The sequence below is a fragment of the Poeciliopsis prolifica genome, unplaced genomic scaffold, assembly GCF_027474105.1.
Source record: "Poeciliopsis prolifica strain line A6 unplaced genomic scaffold, Auburn_PproV2 SCAFFOLD150, whole genome shotgun sequence".
NCBI lineage: Eukaryota > Metazoa > Chordata > Actinopteri > Cyprinodontiformes > Poeciliidae > Poeciliopsis > Poeciliopsis prolifica.
The window spans coordinates 456,048-469,638 of record NW_026562525.1 but is presented as its reverse complement, the minus strand read 5'-3'; the positions used below and the strand labels follow the sequence as shown (position 1 = coordinate 469,638).

Sequence of the window (13,591 nt, the reverse complement as noted above, 5' to 3'; positions counted from 1 at the left end):
CAGCAGCTGGAAGATTTTTAGATATGAAAGAAATACAAGCAGATCAAATACATACCATTCTGAGTGCCACTGAAACTACAGAAAATACTCAGGATTAGGATCCTAGTGTTCTTTTTGATGGTTTTTCATATCCTTCAGTGGAATGCTGGAGGCTTAATAGCCAATGGACAAGAATTTAAAAAGTATATTTATGAATTAGAAATGATCCCTGATATTATATGTATTCAATAAACATGGTTAAAACCAAACCTAGATTTTAAGATTCCTGGATATAGCATGGAAAGACAGAATATAAATAATTGTGATGGAGGAGGATGTGCTACTTTAATTAAAGATGGAATAGCTTATTAGAAAATCCCAACGGGTAATAAAATAGAATGTGTTATTATAGAAATATTTAATGAAAGAAAATATGGAAGTATTAAAATTATAAATTGTTTTAAGCTATGTAAAAATCTTGATTGTAAAATGCTTAAAGAAATGGCTGGGAAATTAAATAGAAGAGAATTATGGTGCGGTGATTTTAATGCCCATAATAATGTGGGGTAGCAAGAAGACGGACCAAAATGGCAACATAATTGAAGAAATAATGGATGAATGATCATTAGTTTGTCTTAACAATGGAAAAGGTACCAGAGTAAATATGCATAAAAATACAACCTCATGTCTAGATATTACATTAGTATCTGACTGTCTTGTAGGTTCATGTGAATGGGACATCAACAGGGAATCTACAATAGAGAGTGATCACTTTCCAGTGCGTACTATCATTAATGATAATATAAAGAGGCAAGAAGATGTCATAATCACAAGATGGTGTTTTAATAAAGCTGATTGGAAAAAATTTAAAGTAAATTGTGAGAAAAGCAGACATTTGGTTACATCAAAAGGCAAAATAGAGGAGCGTACAAGTCAGAACAAAACATATTTTAAATGCTAAAATTCAAGCATATCAAAAATAATAAAAGGGAAGAAAAAAGTAGTCCCTTGGTGGAATGATGAATGTACTAGAGCGGTTAAAGATCGTAACAGGGCATTTAAAATACTGTAGAAAAAATTAACAGTTGAAACTAATATTGATTATAAAAAGAAAAGAGCAGTGGCTCGTAAAACTATTAAGAAAGTTAAAAAGAAAATGTGGAGAGAATATTGTTCCTCAATAGGATCAGAAATAAAATTACAGAATGTTTGGTCAATGTTTAGGAAATAGATTGGGAAAAGGAGTGATGTTAAAATACCAGCCTTAGTTACATATCAGGAAATAGTAGTGTTAAATAAAGATAAGGCAGATTTGTTGGGTGAATCATTTGCTGTAGTGCATAGTGGCAAACATCTTACACACATTCATAGACAACTGAAAATTAAAAAAATTAGTAAGCATAAAATATATTGGAAAAAAGTCAAAACATATAACTCAACATTAGACATGAATATAACCATGAAAGAAATTAAAACAGTATTGAAAGGGACAGGATATTCAGCTCCAGGGGAGGATCAGCTATGCTATGCTATGTTTAAACAGATTCCTGAAGTAACATTAGAATTCATTTTTGAAACTGTTCAATAAAATATGGAAAGAAGGTTTAATACCAAATAGCTGGACGAGGGCAATAATCCTACCGTTTAATAAACCAGGGAAAGATCCTATAAATCCAAATAATTATAGACCAATAGCATTAACTTCACATTTAAGTAAGTGGATGGAGAAAATAATAGTTAATAGATTAGAATTTACTCTTGATCATAAGAAATTAATTAATGAAAATCAGTGTGGATTTAGGAAAGGGAGATCAACAATGGATGCAATAACCAGAGTCAGTAATGACATAGAGAAAACTTTAAAAAATCCTTATGGACAGAAGGTCTACTTATAAAAATTAAGCAGATGGGAATAGGTGGGAAGATGTTTAATTGGATAGCAAATTCTTTGTCAGATAGAAAAATAAGAGTAAAGATTGGAAATGATGACCCAAAGAATTTAATGTTGAAAATGGAATTACACAAGGCAGTGCAATTAGCCCAATACTATTTAATATCATGACAAATGATATCTTTTCTGAAACAGAAGAATGTATAAATTCTGCATTATATGCTGATGACGGGGTTATATGGATGAGAGGAAAGAATATAAAACATGTGGAAAGAAAAATTAAGAAAGCAATTAGTGAAGTAGAAAAAATGGTCCAATGAATGGGATTTTAAATTATCAACAAGTAAATCTTGTCATAAGGTTTTTACAAATAAGAAAAATATTGATATAGGAACAATAACATATTATGAATAGCCGTTGGAAAGGGTAGCAGAATTTAAATATCTGGGATTATGGTTGGATCAATCATATACATGTAAAACGCATAGATAATCTGGAAACTAAATGTAAGAAAGTTATAAATTTACCAAAGGTTGGGGCTGGAAATAACTGGGGTGCAGATAGACAGTCATTATTAAACATATATAGGGAACAATAATAGATTATGGTAGTTTATATATGGAGAAGCAGCTAAAACAACATTACAAAAAATAGATACATTTCAGGATAGGGCTTTACGTATATGTAGGAGCAGTGAAAACGACACCTATTAATGCTCTTCTTATAGAGACTGGAGAGATTCCACTGGAAATAAGAAGAATAAAATTAACTCTGACATATTGGATGAAAATAAGAAGTAGAAAGGATGGAAATGTAAATTCAACAATGTTAAAATATTGTTGGGAATACTCAAAGTTCCAGAGTAATGGATTTGGATGGATTTTAATCCATCCAAATTCATAAATTTTAATGGATTAAAATGTATGGATTTGAAGATAAAGAAATAGCTCAATTGAATCCCATTCGTGTTAGTCCTCCATGGATTTTTCCGGAGGTAAATGTTGACATGAAACTCCTTAAAATGAAAATGATTGGAATTTAAATAAATAGGGGTAAAGACTGACGTATATTTAAGAAACATATATTATAATCGCATTCAAATATATTCAGATGGTTTTAAGAATTTAAAAGGATGTGTGGGAATAGGAATACATATATATGATTTAAAATTGACATTTCTAGAAGCTTATCTGATCAACTATCTGTATTCACAGCAGAAATGGTGGCAGTTATTATCAGCTTACAGTGGGTAGATGAGGTTTGTCCAGACAGAGTAGTAATTTGCACAGATTCCAAAGCAGCAATAGAAAGTATTCAGGGAAGAGGAAATAATAGGAAAGATCTAGTACTTGAAATTCAACATACCTTATTTAGATTATATAGAGGTGGCATTGATATTCGGTTCTGTTGGGTATCAGCACATGAAGGTGTAAAAGGCAATGAAAGGGCAGATAAATTAGCAAAAAGGGCTTTAGATCAGGCAATAAGAATTAAAATACCTATTTGGAAAGGGGAAGGAAAATCAATTATTAAGAATAAAGACATTGATATATGGTTAAAAAAAAGGTGGAATGAAGATAAGAAAGGAAGGAAATTATATAAAATAAAGAAGTCAATATTTAGTAGAAATATTAAGGAGAGAAATAGAAAGGAAGAAATAATAATGATTAGATTAAGAGTAGGGCATACATTTTAAATGATACTTTATATTTAACAGGGAAGAAAAATAGTGATATGTGTGAAGAATGTGGAGAGAAAGAAAATGTAGAACATGTATTGATGAACTGTAAAACATGAAAGTGAAAGTGAGAAATTGAGAAGAATAGTTGGAAGGTCAGATCAAGAATAGAGTTTGAAAGAAATACTGGGAAATTATGGGAATATGATGTATATTTGCATATTAAGGAAAGCATTATTTATTTATCTACAACACACAAAATTAAAAAATAGAATCTGACTGATGTAAAATACTGTTGCTACACACTCGTGTACAGTAGGTGGCGGTATGCACCTTAAAGTTGATTGTAATCCGCCATAATAGAAAAGAAGAAGAAGAAGCAGCAGACGAAGTAGAGGAAGCAGAAGATGGCACCTGGTCTGTTTCGTTGAATGTTGGAGAGTTTGAGTGAATAAAAGTTTGAAGAAACATTGACAGAGTTTAAAGAAATCATCGTCCAGTCGGAGGAAGAGATGGATGATCAGCGCAGACTGCTTGATTTCTCCCGGACTCCCCAGATCATCTTACACCGAATAGGTAGGAAACAGCAGCGTTTGGATGCAGGTTAAGGTCTAAATGTCTAGTGTTACTTCACTATTGTATCCCACTTTATGTTGGATAATTACATAAAATTCTTATGAAATATATTTTCAGATGTGTTTATGTGATAAAATTTGGAAAAGTTCAAGGGTTAATACTTTTGAAGCCACGGGAGAATCAATGCAGTGAAGATGTGGCGCACCTAAAACTGCCACCCCATTATTTTATTTTGGTTGTATTAATATTTATTAAATAATTTTAAAATATTTTAATGTATGACTTATTGGACTTATTCCAAAATGAACAAGTTATATTTTGTTTGTTTCGGAGCAGCAGTGGCGAAGCGGAACTTTTGTTTGGGGGACGTTGCTCCCGGGTTGGTTTTACGGTGGAGTTCCGGTTTTCTTTTTCTTTTTTTTTTGTTTTGTTTGGGTGACTTCTCTCTTAAATGATGGAAGTTTTTTATTTACTTCAATGAAGTGAATTCCTAATTTTCTCTGTTTTCTTCTCCAGATCACCTACAACATGATGTTTATGAGGATGAGCTAAGTCAGCAGGAGAGGAGATCCACTCTGGACCAGGAGGAGTTAGAACCTCTGCAGGTGAAACAAGAACAGGAAGAGCCAGAAAATCATCAGATAAAAGGAGAACCGAAGGATCTAGAACACCTGCAGATAAAAGTGGAAGAGAAAGAAGTTTACTGCAGTCAGGGTGAAGAACTGATTGAATTAAAACAGGAGACTGATACCTGCATGGTGGTTCCTGTTGATGAGCAAACATACCAAACTGAATCAGAACCAAACAGGAACCAAGACATGTTAAAAAAGCCTGATGAAACTGAGAACCAAAATCAGGACAGAAGAAAACCTTTCTCATGTATCATTTGTAAAAAGCGTTTTGCCTTCAGATCTCATACTGGTAAAAAGCCATTTTTATGTCTGACTTGTGGAAAACGTTTTTGTCAAAAAGAGGTTTTAACTCGACACATGACGATTCACACAGGTAAAATGCCGTTTTTGTGTGTGATCTGTGGTAAATATTTTTGTCAAAAAAGGCTTTTAACTGGTCACATGAGGTGTCATACAGATGAAAAGTCTTTCATGTGTGTGATCTGCGAAAAGCAATTTTCTTTCAAATCTGCTTTCGATGCTCACAAGAGAACTCATAGGAAGGAAAAGCCTTTTTCATGTGGTACCTGTGGACAATCTTTTAGCCAAAAACACGTTTTAACTAATCACATGATGGTTCACATCGGTGTAAAGCCTTTTTCATGTGAGAACTGCGGAAAATGCTTTACTTTCAAGTCTGCTTTCAATGTTCATGTGAGAACTCACACAAAAAGCCTTTTCTATGCTTCATCTGTGGGAAAAGTTTTAGTTGCAAACAATATTTATCTGAGCACATGACGATTCACTCAGGTGAAAAGCCGTTTTCATGTATGACCTGTGGAAAGTGTTTTGCTTTCAAATCTGCTTTTGATGCTCATAGAACTCACACTGGGGAGAACCCCCTTTTAATGCGTCACTTGTGGGAAATGTTTCAGTCAAAAACATGTTCTACTTAATCATATTGTAATTCACACAAATACGAGGCCTTTTTGGTGTCTTATTTGTGGAAAAGGTTTGAGTAAAAAATTTTATTTAACTGTCCACATGAGAAATCACTCGGGTAGTTATTAATTTAGAGCGCAAAAAAAAAAAGAAATTCTAATAAAAAAGCCTAATTTGTCATTTTATTCCTGACCATAACATGGTTGTCATGGGTGACATGAATGCAGACATCTCAGATAAAAACTCAGTTTGCTAAACACCATTTTTTTTTTACAAATTCTAATCTAGTATTGTCAAGTAAAGAGCGTCTGCCAGCTGCTAGCTACATTTATGTAATTGAAGCTTGGCATACTGTGTCTTGGTTGGACCATTGTATGACTACAGCAGATGCTCATCTTGCTATGCTATACCTAAATATCTTATGCAATATGTCCACTGTTGACCACATCCCCTTCGAGGTGTCAACTAAATGTGAACAGTAATCAAATAGCTCATTACTATGCCCAAACTGATCAATTGTTATGTACCATTAAAATACCAAGAGAGGCAGTTACTTGTTCAGACGATAACTGCTCTATTATTGGAATATAACTGGATTAGAATATAACTGGATTATATTCTAATATAATTGAAGCTACTGGGAGCTGGCCTTCCTTATGATAAAAGTAATATAAAGATTCAAAACAGACCAGGCTGCAACACCTATGTGTCTAAATACCACAGTGAAGCTACTACTTCTTGGGCTCTAGCAGGTAAACCTAGGCAGGGCCCTTTATTTGAACATAAAAGCGGTCTAATGCAAAATACAAATATGCACTATGGTTCATTATCCAGAATAAGAAAACCATGAGGGCTGACTGCGTGGCAAAAAAGCTTATAGGTAAGGATACAAAAGCCTTTTGGAAAGAGGTTAAAACCATCAATAACAGTAAATCCTCTCTCCCTTGCACTGTCAATGGCGCTTCTGGGACGAATATGATTGTTGATTTTTGGCAACGTCACTACAGAAAATTATTTTCCTGTGTATACAGTGAACCCTTTCAAGTTGACAAGGTTAGTACTGTAGAAATGATCAAAACACACGAGGTCTATCAAGCAATTAAGGAACTGTCTGTAAATAAATCTGAAGGAATGGAGTTTCAAGGGTCGCCCCTCTTCTTGCCTTGTGTTTCACTGATTTTATTATTCCTGTTTTTATTCCTGATAGCTTGATGAATGTACTTCTACTTCCGGTGATTTAAAAAAAAAAAGCTGGTAAAATAGGCAGCTCTGATAACTATAACCTAGTACACTCTGAAGTCTTTGAACTTATTCTTTTGCCAAATTTGCAGATTGTTATGTCTGTAGACAATCAATTTGGGTTCAAGTCCAACCTGATACATGAGAATTACTGGATAATTATAACAGTAAAAACTCTACAGTTTTTCTGTGTTTTTAGACGCCACTAAGGCTTTTGATCGTGTAAATCAGAAAAAACTAATTTTAAAATTGTGCAACGCTGTTGTGGGCAAATATATAGTAAGATGTCTGTCCTATTGGTGTGCTAATCAAACTATGCAGGTCAAATGGGACAAGTGTATGTCTGCATCCTTTCGTCTGAGATAAGGAAGCATTTTATTTCCTATGTTGTTTAATTTTCATGTGAATGATCTCTCTAATCTCCTGAACCTGTGTAGAACTGGCTGCATGGATGGTGAAACTATTATTAATCATTTAATGTATGCTGATGACCGAGACGTTTTTAGTCCCAGTTCAGCTGGTCTTCAGAAACTGCATCATGTTGGTAACCTACATGATAAATTCAATCCATCAAAAAGTATCTTGATCTGTTGCACTAAGGAGGAAAAATATAGGGCATTTCCAAATTTCAAGCTGTCTGGGACTCTATTGAATTAATGAAGTAAAATATCTTGGTCATGTGTCGACAGACTGTCTGTGATTTACCGTCAGGTCCGAATGTCATCTGCTCAGGCAAATATCCTTGTTTAGATCATATTGTACATCACTGTATACTGCACATTTGTGGTGCAACGTTCAAAGAGCCAGTCTTCAAAGATTGAAGGTGGCTGACAATGACTTTTGTTAAATAAGCCCAGATGGACCAGTGCCAGTGAACTGTTTGTATCCGCTCGCGTCAGCATTTTGATGGCTGTTTAAGAAAGCTTATGTTTAATTTTATTTGTCATATAAACGAGTCTAATAATAGCATTATCCTAGTGTTGATGAAATATATTGCAGTAAAATATATTGCAGTAAAATACTCATCTGTACTCTGGAGACATTGGTATGACTGCCTCCTGAAACGCTAGTAGCCGTTATTTTCTGTATTTTTTCTACTTTTATCAATTTGTTTTTTCTTCTTCTTTTTTTATGTAATTTGGACTTTGAGTCTGTAATAAAATCTATCTAAATCTATCTATAGTCTTCAACTTATTGAGTAAAATCTGCTAAGTGGCTTGACTTAGATAGGTTGGCTAAGGAGGCTATTAAACAAGAAGTTATTGATATGCCAGTAAAATGATTTAAATCTGAAGACAAAGGTATAGTTTGGAGAGGAAGCAAGAAGATTTGGAAAATTACGTGGAATAATGAAATAAATGGAAGGCATTTATATACATTTGATGTAGTAATGGTTAGAGGAATAAACAGGAGGGAGGAGATAATTATGAATAGAATAAGAACCAGTCAGTTTTTTTTAAATGGAACTCTTTTTAAGATGGGGAAACATCTTACTGGTTTATGAAGTTGGTGTGATTTTATGGAACATGTTTTTATTAGTTGTAGAAAATATGTAAATCAAAGATATGAGAATTTGAGACATAGATATGAGGATCCAATAGGTGGCAGTAGTGCAACAACAATGGATGCAAACTTCCGTTACAATGTAAAGGAGAAGAAGAAGAAAAAGTAGGAGAAGAAGAAGTAGAAGAAGACAAAGAGGACAGCACATGGTCTGTTTTGTTGAATGTTTGAGTTTTTCTCTATTAAATATCTCCAGTCCAGCTTAAACCAGTGAATCAGCGAGCAGTGAACTGCAGAAACATTGACAGAGTTTAAAGAAATCATCGTCCAGTCGGAGGAAGAGATGGATGATCAGCGCAGACTGCTTGATTTCTCCCGGACTCCCCAGATCATCTTACACCGAATAGGTAGGAAACAGCAGCGTTTGGATGCAGGTTAAGGTCTAAATGTCTGCACCTTTCTGCATGAGGATCATTTTAGTAAACGCTCTTTTCCCGGATAAATGTTTTGTTAGCAGGTAAATGAACGCAGACATCACAATGAGAATGGCTGATTTATGGAGAGAAAATGGAGTTTCTCACAATCTGAGCTTTGTGCTGCGTCAGTGTTTCGTTGTGTAGTGGAAGTAGTGTCAGTAGTCAGTTAAAACGTTGTAGCTCTGGAAGAAGGGACTTTGTAACGGCAGCCCCAAAACAAATACACACATCATGTGCAAATAAAGTTGCCGAAAGTGAAGAAGAGTCTGTTTCGTGAGTGCAACACTATTTGTGTGTTTGGTTTCCATCCATCCGTTTTCTAACTCGCTTATCGCGAGAGTTGCTGATGCATCTCCAGCAGTTGCATATTTAGGTTTATATTGTACATATTTCATACTTTAGTTGCACTTTTCCCAACTGGATTTTCTTTCATTGTACATGTGTAAATCCAAATGAATTCAAAGTCTTTCTATCTTGTTATTAGAGGATGATCAGGGTCTCTGCTCCAACTCTGTATTTCTAACGGGTTTTGTCCAATTTTAGATATTTTTCCATGTAGAGTTTTTTTTGGGGGCTTCTGGGAGAAGCTTTTTACAATATATCCCACTTTGTTTCAAACTGCTTTTCAGCATTATGGAAGAGGAAGATACAGCGGAAACGCTATAAAACCATCAGAAAAGGTTTGTTTTGGAATGTTGCCATACAAGATGGCGCCCAGCGACGTAAACGTCACACGCAGTGAACAGATAAAAATTAAGAAATCATTTAAAATCAATTTTCTACATCTGGGAAGCAATTTGAACAAATTCGTGAGCTTCACACATTTGAAATTTTAAGTGTCAGGTGTTTTAAACAGACATTTGATGAAGTACATTTGTCGCCTTTCTTGTTGATGCATAAAATATATACATATAGAAAAACTTTCACACATAACATGTATTGCATGCATGAGAAATATTTCACTCAGCAAACTGACAATGACTGAGAGCTCTGGCTCGGATGAAATTTACAGTTCGGACAACCACCTCCATTACATGGTGCATTTTTAGCGACTTGCAGCTTAATGCTTCCTGATGCAAAATACAATGAAATGTCCAAAACTCCCTCCTTTATTTGCAGCTTGTACTTTCTCTCTGAACTTTGTCACAACACCTGTCTTTTTCCCAATCATTGACGGCGCACCATCAGTAGCCAGGCTTTACGGCGCGGGACGGTCCAACAACAGAGTGGAAAATGTCTTCAGATGTCGTGGTGTCGGCCATTTTTATTAATTTTTTTTCTTCAATGGTAATGTCCGGCTGGGGGCATTTAGACCCCGGGCCGGGCTAAATCGTTTGGCGGGCCGCTTCCTGTCTAACTTAGAAAAGCAAATAAGAAAGGAACAAAACTAAACAACTATTAACCTACAAATAAATTCATGTTTATAACTCAACCCCAAGGATTTAAAGTGCACAAAATTAGATTTAACTATTATTCAAAGTAATAAAAGAAGTAATGTATTGAAATATACAGTTTACTATTAAATACTAACAATAATCCCTACGACATTTAATTTTGTAATCAATAAAATTATTTTTTTAATCCGTTCATTTGAGAATTCTCCAAATGTCAGCTGGATTTGTCGACTGATGTGTATCTCTGTCTACGTTGTTGAATTTTCAATGTTATTTTGTTCATTTCTGTCTTAAACTGTGAACAATTTCTACTATTTACTTCAGTAAAGTTAACAATTATTCTTTTTATCTGTTTGCTTGTCCAGATTCCCTGAAGTGTAACGTTTATAACCAGGAGAGGAGATCCACTCTGGATGAGTTAGAACCTCTGCAGGTGAAACAAGAACAGGAAGAGCCAGAAGATCATCAGATAAAAGTGGCAGAGAAAGAAGTTTACTGCACTCAGGGTGAAGAACTGATTGCATTAAAACTGGAGACTGATACCTGCATGGTGGTTCCTGTTGATGAGCAAACATACCAAACTGAATCAGAACCAAATGGGAACCAAGACATCTTAAAAAAGCCTGATGAAACTGAGAACCAACATCAGGACAGAAGAAAACCTTTATCAGGTGTCATCTGTAAAAAACAATTGACTGCCAAATTTGCTGTCAGTGATCATATCAGAATTCATAAGGGTGAAAAACCGTTTTCATGTGTGAACTGTGGAAAAAGTTTTTGTCGAAAACAGCATTTAACTCGGCACATGAGGATTCACACTGGTGAAAAGCCGTTTTCATGTGTGAACTGTGGAAAAAGTTTTAGTCATAAACAGGATTTAACTCGGCACCTGAGGATTCACACGGGTGAAAAGCCGTTTTCATGTGTGAACTGTGGAAGAAGTTTTAGTCATAAACTTTGTTTAACTCGGCACATGAGGATTCACACTGGTGAAAAGCCGTTTTCATGTGTCAACTGTGGAAAAAGTTTTAGTGGAAAACAGCATTTAACTCGGCACATGAGGATTCACACTGGTGAAAAACCGTTTTCATGTGTGAACTGTGGAAAAAGTTTTAGTCAAAAACAGCATTTAACTCAGCACATGATGATTCACACTGGTGAAAAACCATTTTCATGTGTGAACTGTGGAAAAAGTTTTAGTCATAAACTTTGTTTAACTCAACACATGATGATTCACACTGGTGAAAAGCCGTTTTCATGTGTGAACTGTGGAAAAAGTTTTAGTCGTAAACAGCATTTAACTCAACACATGATGATTCACACTGGTGAAAAGCCGTTTTCATGTGTGAACTGCGGAAAAAGTTTTAGTGAAAAAAAGGCATTAACTCAACACATGATGATTCACACTGGTGAAAAGCCGTTTTCATGTGTGAACTGTGGAAAAAGTTTTAGTGAAAAACAGCATTTAACTCGGCACATGAGGATTCACACTGGTGAAAAGCCGTTTTCATGTGGGAACTGTGGAAAAAGTTTCAGTCATAAACAGAGTTTAACTCAGCATGAGGATTCACACTGGTGAAAAGCCGTTTCCATGTGTGAACTGTGGAAAAAGTTTTAGTCATAAACTTTGTTTAACTCGGCACATGAGGATTCACACTGGTGAAAAGCCGTTTTCATGTGTGAACTGTGGAAAAGTTTTAGTCATAAACTTTGTTTAACTCGGCACATGAGGATTCACACTGGTGAAAAGCCGTTTTCATGTGTGAACTGTGGAAAAAGTTTTAGTGGAAAACAGCATTTAACTCGGCACATGATGATTCACACTGGTGAAAAGCCGTTTTTCATGTGTGAACTGTGGAAAAAGTTTTAGTCGAAAACAGCATTTAACTCGGCACATGATGATTCACACTGGTGAAAAGCCGTTTTCATGTGTGAACTGTGGAAGAAGTTTTACTGAAAAAAGGCATTAACTCAACACATGATGATTCACACTGGTGAAAAGCCGTTTTCATGTGTGAACTGTGGAAAAAGTTTTAGTCATAAACTTTGTTTAACTCGGCACATGATGATTCACACTGGTGAAAAGCCGTTTTCATGTGTGAACTGTGGAAAAAGTTTTTTGTCGAAAACAGCATTTAACTCGGCACATGATGATTCACACTGGTGAAAAGCCGTTTTCATGTGTGAACTGTGGAAAAAGTTTTAGTCATAAACTTTGTTTAACTCGGCACATGATGATTCACACTGGTGAAAAGCCGTTTTCATGTGTGAACTGTGGAAAAAGTTTTAGTCATAAACTTTGTTTAACTCGGCACATGATGATTCACACTGGTGAAAAGCCGTTTTTATATGGGAATTGTGGAAAAAGGTTTAGTCAAAAACAGGATTTAACTCGGCACATGAGGATTCACACTGGTGAAAAGTCTTAAAAGTTCACTATAAATGTCATTGTAATAAAAATGTGTTATTTACTGGAGGGTTTACATCTATAAAGTGGTGGAAATTTTTTAATTAAGTTGTTAAATGTGATATTTATTTGCCCCTAGGATGTGTGTTTGTAGCAGTATGAAGCAGGCCGATTTGAGAAGCAAATGCCTGAAGCCGCAGCTACACTGATAGCTTGACTAGACGAAATATGCCAGTCAGAAAGAAAATGTTATCACCTTAGCAGGAGAATGGATCAAAGACTAGAAGTCCTGAGAAACTCTTGTTTTGTAGCCCAGAGAAACAAGAAACAAGAGAAAAGTTTTTATAACCTCAAGAAATTTACAGACAGGATCTTCAAGAGCTACGAAAATGTGCTTGGAAGACAACAGCTGCATGGATGCAGGATGACAACATTGTTTGAGCAGAGACTTGTGAAATCTGGTCTCCTTCTATGCAAATGATTTGTAAGCAACGCCTCAATGTAATAAATATTGAGTTGTATGAGAGCACGTTAGAACTGGCCTGGAGACGGAGATAGCAGACGTCCTGAAGCTGGCTCTCCATTCAATTCTATTGCATTTAAAACTTCAACTGTATCTCTTTCGTCATATTGTGAAATGTTTGATAAATGTTTTGTGTTCAGATCCAACAGTTTCCTTGAGAGATTTACTTGCTGTTGTTTTGTAATTGTTTTGCTTACAAATATACAATATATTTGCTTATATATGCTTACAATAAGTAATTATCTTGTTTGGATTAAAAACATTTAATCATTCTTATTCAGCGTTATTCATTTATGCATTATAACAAGTAATCGTCTCACAAAGTTTCAATGTTCCAGAATCTTATTGTAGCATTCATATTAATGTTATAAT

At 35.1% G+C, this 13,591-nt stretch overlaps 1 protein-coding gene and 1 pseudogene across 1 annotated transcript; both read left to right on the top strand.

The window, feature by feature from the left end:
* The first annotated feature begins 3,948 nt into the window (after positions 1–3,948).
* Positions 3,949–5,533, top strand: LOC129355891 (oocyte zinc finger protein XlCOF20-like). The gene is made up of 2 exons (XM_055025509.1): positions 3,949–4,124; positions 4,641–5,533. The coding sequence occupies exons 1-2, from the start codon at positions 4,061–4,063 to the stop codon at positions 5,531–5,533; spliced, it is 957 nt and encodes a 318-aa protein (XP_054881484.1). The 5' UTR covers positions 3,949–4,060.
* Positions 5,534–6,523: 990 nt separating this feature from the next.
* Positions 6,524–12,039, top strand: LOC129355890 (gastrula zinc finger protein XlCGF8.2DB-like; annotated as a pseudogene).
* Positions 12,040–13,591: the final 1,552 nt, after the last annotated feature.